At 45.5% G+C, this 23,655-nt stretch overlaps 1 protein-coding gene across 1 annotated transcript; it reads left to right on the top strand.

The window, feature by feature from the left end:
- Window positions 1-518: 518 nt before the first annotated feature.
- On the top strand, window positions 519-21,681 carry LOC308303370 (SPRY domain-containing SOCS box protein 3-like). The gene is made up of 7 exons (XM_080747724.1): window positions 519-588; window positions 5,333-5,447; window positions 8,387-8,579; window positions 17,778-17,965; window positions 19,202-19,304; window positions 19,859-19,984; window positions 21,113-21,681. Exons 1-7 carry the CDS (start codon window positions 548-550, stop codon window positions 21,640-21,642), a joined length of 1,296 nt encoding a protein of 431 aa, XP_080603850.1. The 5' UTR covers window positions 519-547; the 3' UTR covers window positions 21,643-21,681.
- Window positions 21,682-23,655: the final 1,974 nt, after the last annotated feature.

The raw sequence follows: 23,655 nt of genomic DNA, 5'->3' as shown, positions 1-23,655 counted from the left end.
TCTACAAGCTTGTCGATCTGCTATTTTCACTTGTTTGGTTGGGTCCCAAGGCAAACGTCCAATTTCTAACCTCGCCTACCAGGCTACCAATTTCCCATTTGGGTCACGGAGTAGCCCACTAGTCTCTTCATCCAATCAGGGATAGATGAGGGCGTGGACGAGTATTGTTTACGTCTGGCTCAGAGCAGTATAATCAGAGAGTGGTGTCACCGCGGTGTCAGAAACAGCGCTGGTCACGTGGTTCATTGTCACTTTACACCTCATAGACTTCAATGCATTTTGTAAACTTCCGGTTGGCCGTTTGTCACTATACGCCAATAGATGTGCGCGTAGAAGACCTGGCCCCATGAAGTGAACGGGAGTGACGCAACTCTCCATTCTAGGGCTAACCTCGCCTCACCAGGCTTTCCGTCTGGCTGACCAAAAGGCAGAGCAGAGCAGAGCAGAGCAGAGCTATCTGGACCAGAGGGAGCGCACTTCCACCTGTCACAAGGTCCCATGCAGACCAGTCAGTCTGACTCTGACACACGCTCACATCACATGCAAGATGAGCCATTTGAAGGCAGGTTTTAAGCGGACCGCCATAAGGTAAGAAGATAGGCTACTACACTACTGTTTCTCTAAATAGGTCTACAGTTATTGCATTGTAATATAGCCTACGCTTACTGATATCATAATAGGCTATCAATGGTGGAAAAAGTAGGCTACTCACATTAAAGTAGGCTATCAATATAGGAAATATTCTATACATTCTTCAGAAGTCCGGAATAAAAATTGTACTTGAGTAAAAGTATCGGTATCAAAATGTACTTAAAGTAAAGAGTAAAGGCCCATTCCCACTGGGCCTGATAACAGATAAAAAAAATCTCTTTCTCCAGATATTTTTCCTTCAAAGTGGATGGTAGATACAGATAAAAAAAAATAATCTACCACAGATATTTGCCACAGATACTTTTATCTGTGGCACATCTTTTTTTTATCTGTATCTACCATCCACTTTGAATGGAAAAATATCTGGAGAAAGAGATTTTTTTTTATCTGTTATCTGGCCCAGTGGGAATGGGCCTTATGCAGAATGTCCTGTTTCACACGTTTTCAAATGTAAGCTATATACAAATCCTTTGAAAATAACAGATCTACGAGCTTGTAGATCGGCTATTTTCAAATGGCCAAAACATAGGACTAATGCATGTTTAGTAGGCTAATAGAAATCTAAATCTGACTATAGTAGCCTTGTCAAATAAATGTAAAGGTAGCCTACAATATTTGTATTCGAGATAGTGGAGTAGCAGTAAAAGTATTGGAAATTGGAAATACTCAAGTAAAGTACAAATACCTCAAAATTGTACTTTAAATGTAGGCTACTTAATTCCACCACTGTCATATCATTCATTGATAATTTTGTGAACTAGGGTAAAATATTTTAGTGCAAACATTCCCTTGCATTATCATATTTAAGCCTAATGTTCATACAACAATATATGATAAACGGAGACAGGAGCAGAATATTGTCTTAATTTTGTTTTATACACCTTGACAAAACCACAAAGAACACATTCACATCAATGTTTCAGCACTGCATTTACATTAAAGCACCGGTGGTCTGGGGACCACCAGTGGTCCAGGGACCACAAGTGGTCCTTGAGGGGGTTCCAAGTGGTCCCCAGCTAAATGATGGATAGTTGGTAACCAAATTGACCCTTATAGATCTGTAACTTTTGATAGTGTAAAATGAAACAAAATGGACCAGTAAGGGTCCATTTGGTTTCATTGTACGCTCTCAAGAGTGAAATTATTGTCAAACATCTGCATTACTTCATTTACAAGAAGTCTACACACAATTTAGAGAATTGTTATTTTGATCAACGTATGCCTGTTCTCTCTCCTTGGCTATGGTACCAACATCGATACAGCATGGAATTGTGGACAAAATCCTGTCCAATGACAACAAAAGGTTTTAGGTCTGAGAGGCTAAATGTCATCAAATGGTGGTCAATGGCTCAAATGCCGAACAAATAATGGACCTTGTTATGCAAAGGGTTGAAAACTTGTTGTGCACTAGAGCAGTGTTTCTCAAAGTGGATTCCAGGGACACTGTGGGTTCCTTTAGGAGGGTCTAAATCGACCCTTACAAGCCTGCAACTCTGACAGTGTACAAGTACAAATGGCACGAAATGGACCGGGTACATTTGGTTCCATTTGTACACTGTCAGAGTCAAGGGGATACCTTGACATTTGAGGTTTGAGAAACACTGCACTAGAGCAGTGTTTCTCAAATGGAGGTACGTGTACCCCTAGGTACTCAGAGGCACTACAGGGGGTACTTGAGAGAAAATGGAAAGTGGAAACATTTATTTTACTGTTATGTTTAATGATAAAACATTGACATATGTATGTGAACGTCCTTTTTTTTACTAGCACAGCCGTTACTGAATAGAAAACAATTGCTACTTAATTTTAAGTTCAACATATTGACATAAAAATTTGACTTTTGATGTCAGTATTTTCCTCATCAAAATGTTGTTGTCGATTAAAGGGGGTACTTGAATTCAGCAATCAGGAAAAGGGGGTACCGAAGCCCAACAAGTTTGAGAACCACTGCACTGGAGCACTGATTTGCATGGATAGTTTGTTATGGCTCATTGGCTCCCCATGTGATGTTGTTGCTTTAGCCTGCATGTAGGCCAAAGACCAATTAAAGTGAGACGGGTGCACCTGCTTGTAAAGCAGTCAGGTGCTTCTAAGGTGCTTGGCTCTTGACAAAGACATGCCACCACGAGGCTGGGCTTGTGTGGTATGCTGCGATATTATAGCTGGAGCGTGATTGTGTGGAACTAACTTAGTAGGCCTATCAACTCAAACAAAGTGATATTATCGTTTATTTTGATTAAAAAAAAACACTCACAATAATCATATCGTGGAGATTTAATTTATTGTGAAATCGTCCTCCGTCATGCACTGGGATCAATTCACCTTTTATTTTCCGAGCTGCATAGGCCTATCCGGTACCGTTTGAACGCTCTATTGGTAAAACGTACTTATAATATACGTACTTGATACACTCTTTTATTCACTCCAAATCTCTTTGCCAAAAAATAGCCGATCTATATACAAGCTCACAACGCGCCGCAGTGAGACGCGTTGTGAGCTTGTAGATCTGCTATTTTTTGGCAAATGTTCCGCCCAGGATATGGGGATATTTTGATTATCGCGATACTATCGTAAATTGTGATTTCTTTGGTCACAATAATCGTGATATGAAATGTTCATATCGTCATATCCCTAGAGTGGTGCAGGCTTTGGCTGCAAACTTGCAACGATAACCTGCACCCACTCCGCCCTCAGGTCAGCATGACTTCTCAGTGGGAAATTAACTGTTTGCCACATTAGCATTATCAATACTTTCACTACATTATGAATACCTTTGCTTAGAGTCTAATTCTGCATCAGACACTATGGGCTCTATTATGATCCAGGTCTTATGCCTTATGCCTTAACTTTTTTGCCTTTTTTTTTTTTTTTACTATATAGACATATTATTTTTAATATTTCAAATAGCTGATCTGCAAGCTCACAACGTCTAGATGTAGATCAGCATTTGAAGTATTTAAAAATGCTTTTCAAAATAGTAAAGAAAAGGCAAAGAAGTTAAGGCATAAGACCTGGATCATAATAGAGCCCTATGAGTTTATAGATTCCCATTTCAGTGTCAGGGTTTCCATTGTATTAAACATTTGATTGATGTTTTTACTTGCTGTTTGAAAGTGAAGGGTATATCCATGTATACCAGGGTTAGACAACCTTAGGCACAGGTGCCAACATTGGCACAGGAGAGGGTGATCACTGGCACACTAGCAGAAGTGTGAGAGAGGAGATTTATGTTTTAGAATCATATATTGTTTTAAACGTGGGCAATTAAATTAAGTCACCTAATTTGCAGCAAATGACATCCTGCACATAGTTCTACATTAATTAAAATTCTGAACTTTGACTGGGTTGGGAGTCGGGGAGATAGGTGCCAGCCGCCAGGTGGGTGAGTCTAATGATCGTATATTTCGATTTTTGTAACCCATTTCTTTCACCCAGTGTCAATTAATGTATGAGAAAAATGGAAGGAAATTAAAAGTTTTGCAAGAACGCAACTGAAGGTAAAAACATTAATTCTGGGTGCATTTCATTTAGGTGTTAATATCTGCCTTCACAATGGCACAAAGAAACACCTGAATGAAAAGCATCCAGAATTAATGTTTATGCCCCCACCTGCATGTAGCCCCCCCCCCCCCCTCACACACACACACACACACACACACACACACACACACACACACACACACACACACACACACACACACACACACACCAAGCCATGACAATTGGTCCATTCATTGTCAGACATATTTGACACTGCTATATGACCAGCTAGTTTATTTGACAGGGACAGTACAACAAAACTTTTTTTTTTTTTTTTTTTTATTAAAAACATGAAAACTGTCGCATTGTATAGGGTTTATAGCCAAGGCTGTTCAGGCTAATTTGCGAGCCCAGTAAGGTAGCTAGCTACTAGCTAGTGCGCCACCTGCCAGAGTGGCTAAGCAGAGGGTCAGGTTTAAAGGTTGAGTCAGTGCACGTGAACACGTGTACACCTTCTGCTGCTAACTATAGAATATGGGCCACTAGGCAAGCTAGCGGTCCAGGATCAGACTGTGGCTGTCCTCTCAAGGCTGTTTGTGCAGTTTCTTGCTAGGTAAAGATGATTGGGGAGACTGGATATTCTTACTAGGTCGTGGTGAAAAACAATGACAAAGCATAGTCAACTTGAATCAAGCTGATTTTGTGGAACAGTGTTTGATGATCATTAAAACTATGTAGCATTAATGATACTAAATAATAGTACATTTTCAAATATCTCATGAACAGACAGTGAGATATTTGTCCAGTCCTGTGTGTGTGTGTGTGTGTGTGTGTGTGTGCGTGTGCGTGTGCGTGTGCGTGTGTGTGTGTGTGTGTGTGTGTGTGCATGCGCGCGTGTGTGTGTGTGTGCGGTTTGTATTCTCGAAAAGCAATCCTTATGCTGTATTTCTAATTCATACATTGCATTTACCCTGCCCTCTTATAATTTGGAAATGCAATTCATTTTACAAATATTAATTTACACTATGGTTAAAAAAACATTTAGCAAATGGCTCATCTCTCAACTCACCATTCCATGTGCTGCTTGTGCATTTGCTCATAATAAAGAATGATGACTGCTGTCTGCTGCCATACGTAGAAGTGATGCATTCAAACTAAGGATTTTAACGTTCTCTTGTCCCGTCCTCCCTGTCATCCACAGGGCTGATATGGTGGAGAGGGTAAGGAATGGGCGCTTCATGCACCAAGAGTGGACCGAGACAACGCGGGAGACGGATGCCGCGGCATCATCTGAGTGGCAGGATCACATAACACAGGTGAGAAGGGAGGAATTTTATAAGAGGTACGCAGCTATAGCCGCCTAAGTCAGGCACGTGCACACATAGACATCAAAGGGGGCTTGAGCCCCTGCCCTTTTACCCATCTGTAAAAAACTGCCCTCTTCAGACCATGAATGCAGAATTTACTATGGTTAAAGAAATGTAAATGCCCTCTTTGAAGGCAGCATTCAAGAGAATTGTCCAAACTCTCCTGAACTCTTATGTTGAAAGAATTGCCCTCTCTGTAGAAATCTATGCCATTACTCCACATCTCCAGTATTCACTTGTTAACTCTTACTGTGCCAATCCCGAACTAGTTCGGCTTTATTTGGACCTTATCAGGGTGCCGATCCCGAACTAGTTCGGCTTTAAAAAAAAAAAATGTTTTTTTTTTTTTTTTTTTTTTTTGCCGGGCCGCCGGCCGTCATCTGTTTACACGGCCCGCGAGAGCGTCGCGCCGCCGATATTTACCATCCACTCCAATGCAATCCAGGATCTTTAGAGCTCATTTTCTCTGTTCCATGCATATCCATGAGGTGTGCAAGGTTTAATCATGGCTAAATCGCCGAAAATAGGGCTTCTAAAATGCTTGGTAGCCAATAGCTAACTTCAAGCTAACTTCATCCTGTCCCTGTTCATGACACAAACGAAAGTGTTCAGGCACGTCATGGCTGCGCACGGCTTGTGCATATACAACGCTTGTCTATGGTGGATTCTATGGCCATTGGGCGCCCTCTAGTGGTGAAAAGGTGGCACTGAATGTGTTAATGCTTAGTTTAGTGTGGTAGGCTATCAAGTACCGAAAATAGCCGACCTCCAAGCTCACAACTGAGCTTGGAGGTCTGCTAATTTCAATATGTTCATAAAAAGACCCTTTTGGAAATGGCAGCCCCTGCCTCTCTAACATTCTCTGCACGTCCCTGGCCTAAGTCGATAAATGCTTTTGTTTTCTAGACCAGGGGTTTTCAAACTTTTTTGACTCAGGGCACCCCTGAAAACAACGTTTACATTCACAGCACCCCTGAATTATACTGTTCATTTTTAGAATCTTATATCATATTACGCTATGTAAAAATATGCACATCTTTCCACCTGAGATACGATATGTGTCACAGAGAAATATCCGTTTCCATCAGAACTGACTGAAAATAACTTGATGTTTAACCACTTGAACCCCAGCATCCCTATTCTGGAGGCAAGGTTCACCAAAAATAGCTGATCTACAAGCTCACGTGACGCGTTGTGAGCTTGTAGATCAGCCAACTCTTTCACAAAATAAATTATTTTGTGAAAGAGTTGGCCGTAGAAGCGAAGATAACTCATCAAGTACGGTGCAAATCAGGTCTGTTTTACTAAGCATAGTGAAGTGATATTGATGTAGTGATATTGATGAATTCCAAATATCATCAAATTATTCTGCGGCACCCCTGGACTGACATCGTGGCACCCACTTTGGGAAACCCTGCTCTAGCCTGCGTAGAGAAATATAGCACTAGTTGGAAGGTGACCTCAATTCCCAAGGCTACCAGTAGTTTTCCATTCTCAAAATGGCTGTGTGTCAGATATGAGGTCTCCCAAAGGCATGGGAGGGTCTGTATTTTTGGACCAAATCTATTTTTACTTCCTGGCACACAAGGCATTTCACACAAGTCACTGAGGACTTTATGGGAAAAGGCCTCATAGGCTCTTAAAGATATTTGCATAATGCGTGATATGATGACCTTCTCAAATAAATAACTAGAATATGTGCAACTACTTGAAAATTCAGGAATCCTTTTAATAGAAGTAAATGGACTTAAGTTATACAGCCCCTAGTCTTCCCATCCATTCGTAGTGCTTTACCATCTAATTTCACTTATTGGATTTCAATTACTAATATTTGTATAGGGGAACGTGTACAAAATGTATTAATCTCAAGCAAAGAGAAAATATCATTTTCTGGTATGCAGCAGGTCGTACCCTTAGACCAGTGGTTCTCAACCTTTTCAGGCTGTGACCCCCAACATAATCATATTATAACTGTGGACCCCCCCACCCTGACAAGCACTAAGATTTGAGGCATTACATTTTTGTATAGGCTAACACAGTAGGCTACTATTGTGAAAATAGCAGATCTACATGCTCACAACACGTCGCAACGCAAGGCGTTGTGAGTATGTAGATCGGCTATTTTCACAATTTCTACCTCTAATATTTGACAATTTGGCCAATGATTAAATTTCAATTCTAGAGGTATTAAAAAGTCCTTAAATTGTCCTTTAGAAATGTGCAGATAACCTCTATACACTTAAACTTTGTGTTGGTTTGTTTACTGTGGAGTGAGAACACAATGTTGCACATTAAGTTAATCATCTGGGGGTCCCGGCCCACAGGTTGAGAACCACTGCCTTACACAACCAGTCACCTTTCCTGTGAGTAGTATTTTTGCGACCGTAGGTCGCAAGTTTACTATGAAAACCAGCACATCTTGTCCGCATATCTCTGTCTTTCTGTCTGTACGTCACTCACGCCTGACACTGTGGTTCTATGGGTTTGTCGCTCTGACATCATGCTCTGATGTCACTGTGATGTCAGCAGAACCACTCTTAACAGAATGTGTTTGCTGCTCTGACATCACTCTCTGGCTTGATATCCCTTTTATGCCCATATATGAAGATCGCTGATGTCATTACGAGTCACACTTGCAAATTAATTACGTCCTTGTCCGTTTTATTCCCCATATATGGAGATCCCTGTCCTGATGTCATCAATATTAAGCACATATCTGGGAATGCCCATATTTGGTAATACCCATATATGGGCGTGTTCTGACATCACAGTGTTGACTATCATGCAGGGGTCTCCATATATGGGTAACTGGTCCGATATACATCACTGGCCAGATGGCCAAGAATTGGGATGTCTTACTAATATATTCTGTTCTGTTTGTCAACCAGTGTGGCGATTTGGACTCGGAGGACTCGGAGGTAGAGGACCCTGAATACTCTGAGGTGGATTACGCTGTCCCTGAACTGATGGTGGTGGGGGAATCCTTCTGCCAGTGTGTCCTTCCAGAGGAGCCCAGCCCTTTGGCTCAGCAACTGGGCTTCAACCCTGTCAACGAGTGCCTCTGTGGGGAGGAGGACCAGGGTGAGCACCAGTGTTGTTTTTGACAGCAGATTTTGATTTAGTTTTAGTCATAGTCTTTTGAATAAAATGTCTTTTAGTGTTAGTCATAATTTAGTCACCTGAAAAGTTTTAGTTTTAGTCTAGTTTTAGTCGACTAAATATCATGAGTTTTTAAGCGACTGAATCTACAGTTGATTTAGTGGACTGAAATGTATTTTGGCAGGCCTTGATGGCATCGTAATGACTGATTTTACACTTGGTTGCGTGCTGAAAATAGCCGATCTACAAGCTCACAACGCGTAACACTAGTCCCTCCCTAACGTTTTAGTCTAGTTTTTATTTTGTTGACGAAATTGTCAATATAATTAGTCTTAGTTTTAGTCATCACAGCTTAGTTTTTATTTCCGTTTTTATTTCGTTTTCGTCGGTGAAAAAAACACAGTCGACAAACATTTTTAGTCATAGTTTTAGTCGACGAAATCAACACTGGTGAGCACAGCTGAAAAATTGTAACACCAGTAAGACTCCCTAATCGGGAGATAAGCGACCACCATGTCGCATACACAAACTTGAGAAGGCGGTCGTAGCCAATCAAGAAGGAATATGGGAAATGGGTCAGATCCATGTTGATGACATGACTTTAGCGATACTGTGTACCGCTTTGCGTGATTTTAGGCCAAAATCTGTAGGAACCGTGTCCAAAAATGTGTTATCGGCCTGATGGTGGCTCTAGAAGAGGATGTGAGAAATCAGGGGCCAGCCAGTGGAGCTTTTCATAGTAACTTGCGACCTGACGGTGCAACTATAGCTTGGCACAACTTATTGGCACAATACATTTTATACTGCAAGTGCTTTCCTTATTCATACTTAACTTACGGATCTTGGCATTTGACTATTAAATGCCTTTGTAATATCAATATATCCATTCCTATGTATCGATTAACATATATAATGATAGAATATAATGATAGAAGGGTAACGGTAGGTTCCGTACGGAACCATTGTTTACTTAGATATGGAAGGATGACCTCCCACTTGGGTAATGACGCCCCCTGGCGATCATTCAGAGAAACTACTTCAGCTCCCGTACTAACGTAGGTAGGAAGGGCCTGTCACTCAAACCGGAGTGACCCGCCTCCAGGCTATATAAGCCCCCGGAGGCGGAAGTAACATCCTCTTAATACCACTCTCTGCCACATTCAGTGAAACAGAGGGGCATTACGTGGGAGGTCATCCTTCCATATCTAAGTAAACAATGGTTCCGTACGGAACCTACCGTTTACTGTCAATATTCCAGGATGACCTCCCACTTGGGATTCTTAAACTCCCCTCTAAGCCACAACCTACTCTCATACCCCCACACACCCCTCATACGGGTGAGCACAGCCCAAACGGGCGTGACCCATCACCCAGAAGGTCCCAGGCCCACCGGACCTGGGTGTGAAGGCATGAGAAAATAAGGAGAGACCCTGACAGACCGAAGTCCGCCTCATTCAACTAAATGAAAAGGACAAGTCCGCCTTATAAGTAAGACACACTATATAAGGAAAACACAGGGTCCCCCCCAAAATACCCCAGGTGGCTACATGCCCACCTGTGGGAGGGGAAGATCCGACTCCTCTATGACGTAGAGGAGGCAACTGCACCCAGAACCGAATGCGCTAGCGAAGAGGATTCGATATCCAGGTGATAGTAGGCTGCAAAGGTAGAAGGCGAAGACCAATTCGCCGAAACACAAATCTCCTGAACGGAGACTCCCTTTGCCAGTGCCCACGAAGTAGCCACACCTCTAGTGCTATGGGCTTTAAGTGCCGCCGGCACTTCCACACCCGCACTAGAGTAAGCCAGCCTAATAGCATCCACAATCCACCTCGAAAGAGTGGGTCTAGACACCGGCTTTCTGACAAGAACATTGCCCATTTCTACAAAGAGCTGAGAAGAAGCTCTAGAACCAGCAGTCCTGTCACAGTAGGCCTTCAATGCCCTGACAGGACAAAGGCAATTCAGCCGCTCATCCTCCGCCGAGACAAACGGAGGAGGATGAAAAGCCAGAAGAACAACAGGCTCCTTAGGGACCACCATGTTCTTAGGAACAAACTTAAGATGAGGCTTGAGCAACACCTTGAGATCATTGTTCATAAACTGCATGCACTCCGCAGACACCGAGAGAGCTTGCAGGTCACCAACTCTTTTAGCCGTGGCCAAAGCCAGCAAAAGAGCCGTCTTGAAACTCAAAAGTTTCAAAGGCATCCCTACAAGCGGCTCAAAGGGAGCCCGACATAGGCCCCCTAGAACCACCTGCAGATCCCAAACTGGGAACAAAGACCTAGTCACCGGCCTCAAACGTTCAACTCCTTGCATGAACTTGATGACCTCCGGGACTTTAGAAGGTGCCTTGCCCGCCACCCCCAGGTGACAGGCATTAATAGCCGCCAAATACCCCCTAAGGGTAGAAAATGCTAGACCACTTCTCAAGCGGTTCTGCATAAATTCCAGAATTTCCTGGGCTGACGCCACATGAGCCACCACAGGTGGAACACGCGACTCGCACCAGTCCTCAAAGGCATTCCACCTTCCATCATAAGACGCCCTCGTAGAGGGCGCCTTAGCACTCTGAATGGTATCAACCACTTCAGAAGAAAAACCGGCTGCCAGCAGGTTTAACCTTTCACGTGCCAAACCCACAGGTCTAGGACCTGCAGGCCTTGGTGGAAGATCTCCCCCCTGGCCTGACTCAACAGGTCCCTGCACTGAGGCAGCTGCCAACCCGGTTCGCAAAGGAGAGGGGCGATCGCCGATCTCCACGTGCCCTTGTAGGGAGCCACCAGGAGCATCTCCAGACCGAACCTCCTGACTCTCTCCAGAGTGGGTCGGATTAAGTCGAAGGGGGGAAACGCGTACAGTAGACCTCTCGGCCACGTGTGCGCTAAGGCGTCCAACCCCAAGGGAGGACTGCCCTTCACCGCGAAGAACAACGGACACTTCGTATTCTCCGCTGACGCAAACAGGTCCGCCACTGGCTGACCAAACTTGCGAAAATCTGGCTCACCACCCTGGGGTGGAGAGACCAATCCTCGTAGCGAGGACCTCCCCTGGACAGGAGATCTGCTCCGCTGTTGAGGAGACCTGGGACGTGTGAGGCCCTGATCGACTTGAGGCGCGACAAGCACCAAACCGTCAATTCTCGAGCCAGACGGTCCAGTGGCAACGACGACAGGCCCCCCTGTTTGTTGACATAAAACATGGCCGTCGTATTGTCTGTCCTGACCAGGACGTGACAATGCAAAATCCAAGGCTCGAAATGCTTGAGCGCCAGGAGTATAGCCATCAACTCCAAATAGTTGATGTGACGACCCCTCATCTCCAGAGGCCAAAGCCCCTGCGCTGTGCGCCCCTCGAAAGTGGCTCCCCATCCACTGAGACTGGCGTCTGTCGTGATCGACTTGTGGGAAACCACCTCGCCAATCGAGACTCCGCTGGTGAGGAACCCCTCCACCAGCCACGGAGACAGGGCGATCGCGCAGGAAGGGGAAACCGTAACCTTCTTGTACTTCAAGGAGGGCGGGATCCCGAGGGATAACATCCATCTTTGAAAAGGTCTCATATGAAACCTGCCCAAACGCAACAGATGTACTGCGGAAGCCATCATTCCCGTCAGTACCATGCAACTCCTGTAAGTGACCTCCTGGCCCACTTGAAAGGAGTCGAGACATTCCCGAAACCTGTCCACCCTCTCCTCTGAGAGACGGGCCGACATGTCGGATGAGTCCAGAAGGACCCCAATGAATGTAAGACGACTTGCTGGAGTCAGCATGCTCTTGCCGTGGTTGACTATGAAACCTAAGGCCTTCAGGTGAGCCAAAACCACTTGTGTGTGACGCGCCACTTCGTGGGCGGAGCTCGCTGAAATCATCCAATCGTCGATGTACGTCGCCAACCTGACGCCCTGCCGTCTCAGCGGGGCGATGGCTGCTTCGGTCACTTTCACGAAAACCCTCGGGCTCAGTGACAGACCGAAAGGGAGTACTGTATACTCGTACAGGCGACCCTCGAAGGCGAACCGAAGGAATTTCCTGTGTGGGGGATAAATCTGGACGTGCTGATAAGCATCCTTCAGATCCACTGAACAGTGGAAATCCCCTTGCCTGACCGACCGTAACATGGTGGGTACTGTTAGCATCCTGAAAACGTACTTCTTCAGGTACACGTTTAGTGCCTTTAGGTCCAGGATGGGACGTAGCCCCCCCCCCTTTTTGGGCACCAGGAAATAACGGCTCCAAAATCCCATGCGGGATTGGGTCCTGTCCAGCTCCACTATAGCACCCTTGCTTAGCAATGAGCTGATCTCTTCTCTCAAAAGACTTGCTTTTAAACCACGTGCTCTGGTATGAATAACCCTGCTCGAAAGCGGGGGTATGTCTGCGAACTGTAACCTGTAACCCCTGGTTATCGTTCGAAATACCCAATGGCTCGGGTTGCATAACTTCCACTGGCGCGCACAGCGTGCTAGCGTGTTTTGAGCGAGAGAAACCCCACCACTGTGCTTCCGTGACGGCGGAGCTTTTTGGCGGCCGGACCGGAAGTGGGGAACCTGCGTATCCGTATCCGGAACGACCGGATGCGGAGCGCAAGGGTTCAATAGGCCGCATGGCGGAAACACCTTCTGGTTGTACCGCTTGACTAGCGGAGCTATTTTGCGGCGGGACCGGAAGTGGGGAACCTGCGTATCCGTATCCGGAACACCCGGATGCGGAGCGCAGGGGTTCAATAGGCCGCAAGGTGGGAACACCTTCCGATTGTACCGCTTGACTAGCGGAGCTCTTTTGCGGCCGGACCGGAAGCGGGGAGCTAGCGAATCCGTATCCGGTGAAACCGGAAGCGTTCGGTTTTGGCTCGATAGAGCGACAGGAAGAGCAAAGCGATTCGACTGATAAACAGACTCGCCCACAACTAAAGCATTCTCCCCTGACAGGAGAGGAACTTTTACGTTTAATACCTGCTCTAAGGCCTTTATGCTTGTCCCTTGACCCGGGCTCATAGTAGGCCGACAGAATTTCTGACTCAAGGTTAAATTCATAGCATCGCTCACGCGAGGGAAAATCCACTCGCGCGCATGAGGAACCATATAATTGTTTGACGTTAACATTACTGGTTGTTGATAAAACCTCTGACTGATTAAAGAGTCCTGACGGGACTCCATCATTCTTACAGGAGGCATGCATAAAGGATTCATATTGTCGACGCGAGGGATATCCCACTCGCGCGCTTGAGGAACCACATAATTGTTTGACATTAACATTACTGGTTTCTGATAAAACCTGTGATTGATTATCGAGTCCTGACAGGACTTCATCATTACTACAGGAGGCATGCACGATGGGGTCGTCTGTGCTAGTGCGAGAGAGTTGGACAGAGACAGACTTTGTTCTTTCAACATGTTTATTGCCGACACAGGAGGCATCAAAATTAACATTTTCATTTCCCCGACACGGGGTACCGAAAAACGCCCTCGTTTGGGGGGAGGGGGACCGAGAGAAACCTCGGACCCCCGCCCCAGCACAATTCCCCTCTTCAGAGTGTCATTTGCGCTGTCCCCTACCGCGGCCACCGCGGTATGAAGACTGCTGCCTGCCATCCTTGGACGGGCGGCGCGGCTGAGCGCGCTCGGGAACCACAGCCTTGGTGCGGGGCCTGTCAGGCGCCCTGGCTGCAGAGGCTCCCCTGGAGGAAGACGAGTGCTTCTTAAAAGAAGCAGAGCGGCCCCTTTCCTTGGCGCGGGAGGAGCGGGACGTCCTCCTAGCTTGCTGCGGTTCATCCTGTGGCACTGTGGTGGACTCGACGATGTCCTTAGCCGCCTTGAAGAAGGTAACTCTACCCTGCAGCAGCTCCAAGCCCCCACCCATGAGGGTGGTGGGACTGTTCTCCATATTTATGAGAGACTTGTACATCTCCCCGCGAGGACCTAGAGGCTTCTCGCCCACGTCCCTCTTAGGCTCGAGGTCGACATAGTCGAGCCAGCGGGCTCTCTCAGACTGGAGGTTGTAGTCCATGGACCTGCCCATCCACTTAACCGCATGCCAATTGACCTTCAGCATGATGTCAAATAGAGTGTTCAGTTCAGCTGTGTGCTCCCCCGTGGGCAGACCTTTGACCAGGTCCTTGGTGGAAGCGAGCAAGAGCTGGATCAGATTTAGGTCCTTAGCGGCCAGAGCAGCGGACCGGTAGGCGTTACGAGCCCTGTCCGACTGCAGCTTGTCCTCCAGGACAGTGAACCCCGGCGGGTTGGTGCCGACGGGGCCAACAAACGGCCCGTTTTTAGCCGTGCCTACATCTTTGTACTGGGGTCTGACGGAACTCAGAAAAGATTGTGCCAACAGGTGGTCCAGGTTAGGGCAGGTGGACATGCCTGCCTCCGCACCGCCCACCAAATCCAGCACAGAGAAAGGCAGCTTCCTGGGGTCTTTATGTGTCTTCCATGAGGAATGGAGGGCCTTGGTGAAACCTTTCACCAGCGGCAGCCTGGAGAGGACATACGGGGCGGGAACCGAAGGCTCCTGCCCGGGCATTTCATCATCATCCTCTGCCTCTTCAGAGGGGAGAGGAGGTGGCAACTCCTCTCCAACTCTGGCCAGAGCTCTCATGTAGACTGTGAGATGATCCAGCATTTCTGCTGCAGAATCGACGTCCTCTGCTCCCGCTTCACTCGCTTGACTGGCGGGTGGAGGGGCAGTGGTGCCTGAGGAGGCCTGGGAGCTCCCTGCGGCGTCCAGTTGACGTGCTGGAGCCGCAGGGGCATTACCTTTCACAGTGACCGTGAGTCGAGAACCCTCGTCCTCGACGGAGTCCTCCTCCTCCTCGGCCGTGTATCCAGAGTATTCAGAACCAGAACCCTCTCTCTGACCGGAGCTCAGGTCCGACTCTCGCCTGAAGGTCTGGACTGTTTTGGTGATGCTCACGTCGAGGGGGACGTCCCCGACGGTCACATCCAAGCGTTTCTTTTTGGGCACCGCGCCCGAAGGGGAAAAGGCTACCGGAGATTTCGTCTGGGTGTTAGCCTTCTTGGTCGCCTTCTTAGCGGCGACTTCACCAGACCCGCCAGCTCCAGTGACAGTGGAGCTAGCTGCGGTCGGTTGCGCGGCAGGCGGTGTCTCATGTAGCACGGCGCCATCTTGACTTGGAATGGCGCGCTGGTTGTCAAGCGGATCTCCGGAAGGCAGCGCCGCACCTTGACCAACGGTGCGGGCCGCCTGGGGAAGGAAAGACTGGGCTGTGGGGTTGAGAGCAGTGGACCCACCTGGTGGAGCGCAGGCCCCGAGGCCTGCCCTGGCTAGGAAGAACCGGTGTATCAGTACATCGTGGTCGTAGGCCACGCAGCAGTCACAGAAAGGTCCTGCTCTCCCCTGAGGACTCAGTGCAGAGAAGGCGTGTGCAACGCCCATGCAGCCGACACAGAGATGGTGAAGATCCTGTCCGTCGATGAGTCCTGGACAGCCTGGACATTGCCTCGGCAGGAAGGCCAGAGGATCCATGGCGAAGCACTGTAGATAGAGTTAACCAGAAGCAGACGAGCTAACAAGCTAACGGCTAAGGCTAGGCCACGCTTGATTCGGGCAGGGCCTGAACAAGCGGTGAGCAGTGTAGCTAACGTTAACAATAGCAGACGAGCTAACAAGCTAACGGCTAATGCTATGCCACGCTTGCTTCGGCGGAGGCCTGAACAAGCAGTAATAATCCTTTGTTATAAAAGGAAATAACCGTCGATTTAGGACGGAACAAGAATAAGTATTCTTAAGTACGGGTTAATTCAACACTCGCCAGTGGGCGACTCCTAATGCCACCGCTTTAGGCTAATGCGCGAAGAATAATAATACAAAGGCTGAGTTTCAACTTATCTGAATGTGATATCGCAGAGAGTGAAAAGAGGATGTTACTTCCGCCTCCGGGGGCTTATATAGCCTGGAGGCGGGTCACTCCGGTTTGAGTGACAGGCCCTTCCTACCTACGTTAGTACGGGAGCTGAAGTAGTTTCTCTGAATGATCGCCAGGGGGCGTCATTACCCAAGTGGGAGGTCATCCTGGAATATTGACAGTAAACTAAATATTGATCAATATCAATTAGGGATGGGACGATAAGCAATATTATCGTTTATCGTGGAGATTTAATTTATCATCCTCTGTCATGCACTGGAATCAATTCACCTTTAATTCGCTGAGCTGCATATCTGGTACCACTTAAACCCTCTATAATTGTTAAAAGGTACTTATATATACGATATAAGTACCTTTTTTTCACTTTCTATCAAATGAATCTGCCCAAAAAATTGCCGATCTACAATCTGATCTACATCTGCTATTTTTTGGCAAATGTTCCGCCCCAGGATAATGGATTTTGATTATCGCAATAATATCGTAAATCGCGATTTATTTTGTCACAATAATCGCGATATGAAATGTTCATATCGTCCCATCCCTAATATCAATGCAACATCAATACAACTGTCCGAATTGGTGGTGACTATAGCCCCAGTGAAATGGACCACTGCTGCTTAATTAACAATTTAGATGAAGTTAAGGCCTAGAATTATTGAGTGCTTTAACTATTGAAAAATAGCAGATATACAAGCTCACAGCGCGGCACCGAGTGCCGCACTGCGAGCTTGTAGATCTGCTATTTTTGAAAAAGTTGTGAAAATATGTGCAAATCTTTGAAGTATGTATTTTTAAAGCGAACATTTGTAACTACAATTTTGCTTCTGGGTGGTCCCTGGAACTAAATATTTTGAGATGGGGGTCCGTGGCCAAATACATATCATTTTAGGGGTCCTTCACATGAAAAGGTTTGAGCACCACTGACATAGTAGTCTCTCAAGAACAGACTAACTGAGCTCCAGTTAAGTGAAAAGGACCTTTTCTTTGACGATGGCTTGCCAGATTGCTGACATAGAAACATAGGTTTTTCAAAAAAACCTTAGAAGGATTCAAAAGACACTCAAAATTCTAATTTTCATGATTTTTCAAAAATAGCAAATCTACAAGCTCGCAGCGCGGCACTCAGTGCTGCGCTGTGAGCTTGTAGATCTGCTATTTTTCAATAGTTAAAGCATAAAATAATAATACACTATAATGTGTACCCGTTCTAAATGGGTTAGCGGCTAAAACGTAGATACCCTCATACCCATACAGTTAAGTGTAAGAAAGTGTTGTCCACTGCTTCCTCAGATTTTGACTGGGTGTGGGAAGATTGCTGCTTGTTCCCTGGGCTCTCTCTGAGCTCGGACAACAGGAAGGTGAGCTTTCACTCAGACTACAGCTGTGGCACGGCAGCCATACGTGGCATCAAAGAATTGGGTGATGGTCACCACTTCTGGGAAATCAAGATGACCTCTCCTGTCTATGGAACTGATATGGTAAGTACTAAGTACTGTACATGTAACAGAGCCTGTCTATAGCAGAGTGCTGTATTAACTAGAATACTCTGTGCTTAAACTAAATTGGGCTTAAAAGAGTAGTTCACCCCCAAAATGACATTTTTTTTTCTATTGATTAGTCATGCCATAGAGACTTGAGTTCAATAATATTTGTTTGTATTCGTTGCATTCCTAAGACAAAACATGTATATGTATTATAGTAAATTTACCCCCATTTATTCTGGATGGGGACCCAAATGCATGGCCATTTTGGGGGTGACCTACTCTTTTAAATGCTACTGTGTACTAATGCCTACAACTTGAATTATGATTGAAAGGAATTATGGATTGATCAAAACTATTGATCAAATTGTGTGTGTGTGCCTGTCTGCGGACTAATCTATCTCGCAAACCACTACACCAATCAGCAGATTGAATATGCACTCTGCCAGTAGGTCAATTCCATAATATTTTTCAAATCAACCACTGTTATTTTAGGGAATTTATAATCATTTGGGTCATCAGGGGATGGCAATTGGCACCCCCTAGTGTTCACATTTAACACTTAACCCTAGAATTATTTAATACTTTAGCCATTGAAAAATAGCAGATATACAAGCTCACAGTGCGGCACCGAGTGCCACACTGTGAGCAAACCTTTGAATATATCTTTTTTTAAAGTGAACATTTGTAACTCAAATATTTGCTTCTGGGGGGTCCCTGATATTTGGAGACAGGGGTCGGTGGCCAAATATATATAATATATAATTCTAGGGGTCCTTCACATGAAAAAGTTTGAGAACCCAAAAAAGAAAAAAAGAAAAACCTTAGGATTTAGAAGACACTCATAGAATCGGGTCAAAATACTCAAAGACTCCAGGTTACTAGCCAATTGGGCACAAGGTATATCTACTCTATGCCGATTTGCTCTTCGCTTTGGCTGCAGCCATTTAACAAATTGGTTGTAGCTGATCATCTGTGCATGTAAAAACATTGTTGTTGCGAAGCAGTATTGGTCTCATTGGTCAAGTTGATAAAGATCGCTACATCTGTCTGTTCCACATGATGCGTGTGCACGCACACCAGACACAGAGGGAGAGGGAGACCGAGAGAGAGCAAGCTACCGGCAGTTTGATGTTGAAGTATTATTATTGGAGTGTGCCTCCCGGTACAGATTTGCCCACCTCTCTAGTGTTGTATAATGTTTTCACTGTGGGTTCTGATCTAACTTTGTAGATGGTTGGCATTGGAACCTCAGAGGTGAACCTGGAGAAGTTCATGCATAGCTTCTGCAGCATGCTGGGCCACGACGAGGCTAGCTGGGGACTCTCCTACTCAGGTGAGCAGGGTCAGAGTTTCAGAAACACTCTATGACAGGGTTTCCCAAAAGGGGTGCCTAATCTGATAATATTTGGAATTCATCAATATCACTACATTAATATCACTTCACTATGCTTAGTTCAAGTTCAAGTTTTATTAGAAAACATCATAGCATAACAGTATGAATTTTGATGTTTCTTACAGTTCAGTTCAATAAAACAAGAGTAGTAAAACAGACCTGATTTGCACTGTACTTGATGAGTTCTTTTTCCATCTACAGCCAACTCGCTCACGTATTAGGAGGGTAGTATGAGTCACCAGAAAAGTTAATGGGTGTTTTTAATGAATCTATCATGGTTAAAATGGAGTTTGAAGTTACAATGGGTGTGTATGGGGAGAAGCCCTGGAGGAGGAGGATTGATAGCATTTACATCAAATATCTAAATATTGAATCAAGCAAATTAAAAACTGTCCAGGGTGTTCATAAAAGCCTGATTAGATGATAAAATGACCAAACGTTTTTTTTGAAAGTGGAATATCCCTTTAACTTACTTGTATGTCACTCATTTTAAGGTCTGCTCCACCACAAAGGGGAAACGGTGAAATTCTCGTCAAGATTTGGACAGGGCTCTATCATAGGGCTGCACCTGGACACGTGGAACAACACCCTGACCTTCTATAAGAATCGCTGCCGCCTAGGTGAGTGTCCCTGCCGTTTCATGAGGTGTCTCTGCCGTTTCATGAGGCCTGATTAGCAACACTAAATTTTTGTCATTATTGTAAAAGCTACATTTAGCCATCTGGCTGTTTCCATTGAATACCTCCAGTTAGGGGTGGGCGATATGGAAAAATACAATATCATGATATTTTTCCAAGTGGTGTCACGATACATGATCTTATCGCGATTATTTTTCATGTTGGTTTTTATGCTTATGTTTCAAGTTACTTAACAGTACAACCACCTACAAGGTAACACAAACTAAATGAAAAAGGAGTAACAGACCATTTAGACCAGTGGTCCTCAAAGTGGGGTCCAGGGACTCTCTGGGTTCCTTTTGGGAGGTCTAAATGGACCCTTACAAGTATGTAACTCTGACAGTATACTAATGAAACCAAATTTACCCTTACGGTTCCATTTGGTTTTATTTGTATACTGTCAGAGTTAAGGCGAGACCTTGACATTTTAAAGTTTGAGAACTACTGATTTAGACCAAAATGCAGGTTTAAATGAATTCGGCAATGAATCTCTGCATTAACAATTCAACAAGGCTTCCTCGTTGTATCACGATCTATGCGATATCTCTGAAAGGGCATATCGTGGAGACATCGTCTCAACGATATTTATCATCATATGACCCACCCCTACCTCCAGTACCACACGCTGCAAGAAAAAGACTCAGCATACCATGGAAGATAGCAGCCATCCTGCCCATTCCCTGTTCTCACTCCTCCCATCCAAATTTTTTTACCAGAGCATCAAATCGCACACCACTTGTTTCAGTAATCGTTTTTTTGCCCAGGCAGTCAGGTTGCTCAACGAAGGGATGAAAGTGAAACGTAGGTAAACATGGGCACTGTACGCATTTTTAAACTGTACACTGTTACACTGTATGGTATTGTCGTTGTTGGGACTTGTCTTGTGTGATATGTGGGTCCACACTCTTGTCGGTCACTGTGACCATGTCTTTGTGTAATAAGGCTGAGAGTGCTCCTGGCACAAGCATTTCATTGTATCTGTACCTGTATGGATACGTGTGACAATAAAACTGAACCTGAACCTGAACCAGTATCCCAACATGACTCCCCTCATCCCCTCCACCTCCCCAGGCGTGGTCGCCACCAGACTCCAGAACAAGAAGTTCTACCCCATGGTTTGCTCGACGGCGGCCAAGAGCAGCATGAAGGTCATCCGCGCTCGCCACGCGCCCACCTCCCTGCAGTACCTCTGCTGTGCTCGGCTGCGGCGCCAGCTGCCCGACTGCCCCGACATCCTGGGCGCCCTGAACGTGCCGCCCGGCCTGAGCAACGTCCTGCGCGCGCGGCTCGGCTGGGTGTTCACCCTCCGCGACGACTCGGAACACTCGGAGCAGCCCAGAGACTCGTCTGAGGAGCTTATGCACGAGGAGATGAGTCCGGGTCCCATCTCCAGGCCTGTATCCCCTCGCAGTGCCTGGGCCTCCCCGAGCCCCTGTACCAGCCCAGTCCCCAACCCGGTCCCATTTCAGTGCCCCTGCGCGCTCTCACCCGAGGCTCAGGCCTGCGTCTGCCGCCGCACTCCCTCTCCCTCCAGTAGTGACTATGAGAGCTGCTGTTCTGAGCCAGAGGATTACCAGCACAAAAAGTGTCGCTGGACCTGAACATTTCTGGCCAAGAGGAGAACGGAGTGCGATTCAGTGTTTGGCACTTTATTTATGTTTTTTCTACCATTGCCATCACCTTCTACTCAGGGCTGTCACAATTATTACATAATCTTCTAATCGCAAATTATTTGACATCATCACAATTATTTTGGGATAATCGTCATCATCGTTTACATGTTGAAAAATGTTTATATATGTTCAAACATTAAAAAAATAGTGGAAATAGCAGATCTACAAGCTCACAACGCTTCGCATCGCGACGCGTTGTGAGCTTGTAGATCGGCTATTTCCACTATCAATGTTCTTTTTAAAGTGTAAAGTTGTCAAATATGTCCTTCATTTCTTTGTATATTTAGGTTATGTGTCATATCTGCCATGCGCAACGTCAAAGCCTACAAGCCAAACAGAAATGTAATTGTCAACAAAAACACAATTAAATCGTTAGTCGCAATTATTTGAGTGAAAATGTATCGTCATGTAAAATGTCATAATCGTGACAGCCCTACTTCTACTGAGTATGTTGGAGAGAATGTGCTTAACGCAAGATTCTTTGACACAATTTGAGATTATACTTTCACTGTCTTGTGTAATATGAAGGACATTATCCAAAGAGTACAAAATGGCTCAGCACACATTGTGCGATTCAAGTGTGATGTATTAGAATCTGGCGACCACATGATTGTAAATCTTGTTGATGTGTAAACATATTATACACTATACAAAAATATTGTCTTATTGATATTGTGGAAATGCTGTTTGTTAATAAGGAAGACATTTAAATTTGGATGATTTTGAGTTAATTGCTCATGATGTACATATTTAAATGTAGTTATACTTTCATATTTTGTAAACTTTCTTACAGAAGCAATTCTGTAAAATACAACATATTCAATGCCACTTGTTACTTTCTTACAGAAGCAATTCTGTAAAATACAACATGTTCAATGCCACTTGTTACTTTCTTACAGAAGCAATTCTGTAAAATACAACATGTTCAATGCCACTTGTCACTAAGACCAATGTAATAGAAAGACCTGTAACTTAAAGCTACACTATGTAACTTGTTCTATCCTAGATTTGAACTTGGGTACCTCACATAAGTACTGACATTTTTACCTCTGAGCTAATAGAGCCAGCCTGCTGGCTTTCAAATTGACTTATTTCAAAATAATTTACACTAGTATCCCAGAAATTGGACTCTCAATGACTTAGGGTCGATCCATACCGTTATAAGGAGCCTAACTAATTTCGGTTCGGCAGTAGGCGAACCCAAATATGGTTCGCATCCCCCGGTTCGGGGGGGGGCGTCAACCGACTAAATTCGGCTCTACGGTGCTGACGAAATGTTGTGACCTCCCGACTTAATTTCGGTACTCAGCGGTGTCTTCTCATTCATTCATCCCGGCTTCACGTTCATATTCTCGGCTGTGAATCCAAGGAAACAGCCGTCGTTTGTGTGGGAGACACGCCGACTTCCAAATGCTTGTGTGGCCGTGTATTGGGCATCAGAGAGCGGATACTGGAGACGAAGAGTGGTGGACTGGGAGGCGCGCGCGCGACACACACACACACACACACACACACACACACACACACACGCCTTTGCTGCGTGTATCGCTGCTAACGCGTCGCCGACCGTTTTAAAGAGAAAAGAAGAGCTTAAACACAACTTTGCTAATTGCTAGTGTTCCGTGTTGATATGTTTTTTTTTCCACGACGAGTTGTGTGACTGCGTGATGACATGCATGCAGCAAGGGAGGCGGCACGTCTATAATGTGAGCTTGTAGATTAAATGTTTTTGACAGAGCAGCCGAGCTGCTACTCACTGGACCTCCAGTCATTCAGTGTGCAGCGCGAGGGCAAGTCAGATATGTATATCCGCCCTGCAACGCTCATTCATCGGCCACAAACGTCGTCATGCCACGGACCTCCAATATTTACAAGCGACTTGGGCACTAGCCGTTAAGAAAGTATGGATGAACTCCCCCCGAACCTAAATAATTTCGGGTC

Source organism: Nannobrachium achirus (assembly GCF_963921795.1).
Source record: "Nannobrachium achirus genome assembly, chromosome: 18".
Taxonomy (NCBI): Eukaryota; Metazoa; Chordata; class Actinopteri; order Myctophiformes; family Myctophidae; genus Nannobrachium; species Nannobrachium achirus.
Note: the sequence above shows the minus strand (reverse complement) of the source record. Positions and strands in the feature narration are given on the sequence as shown.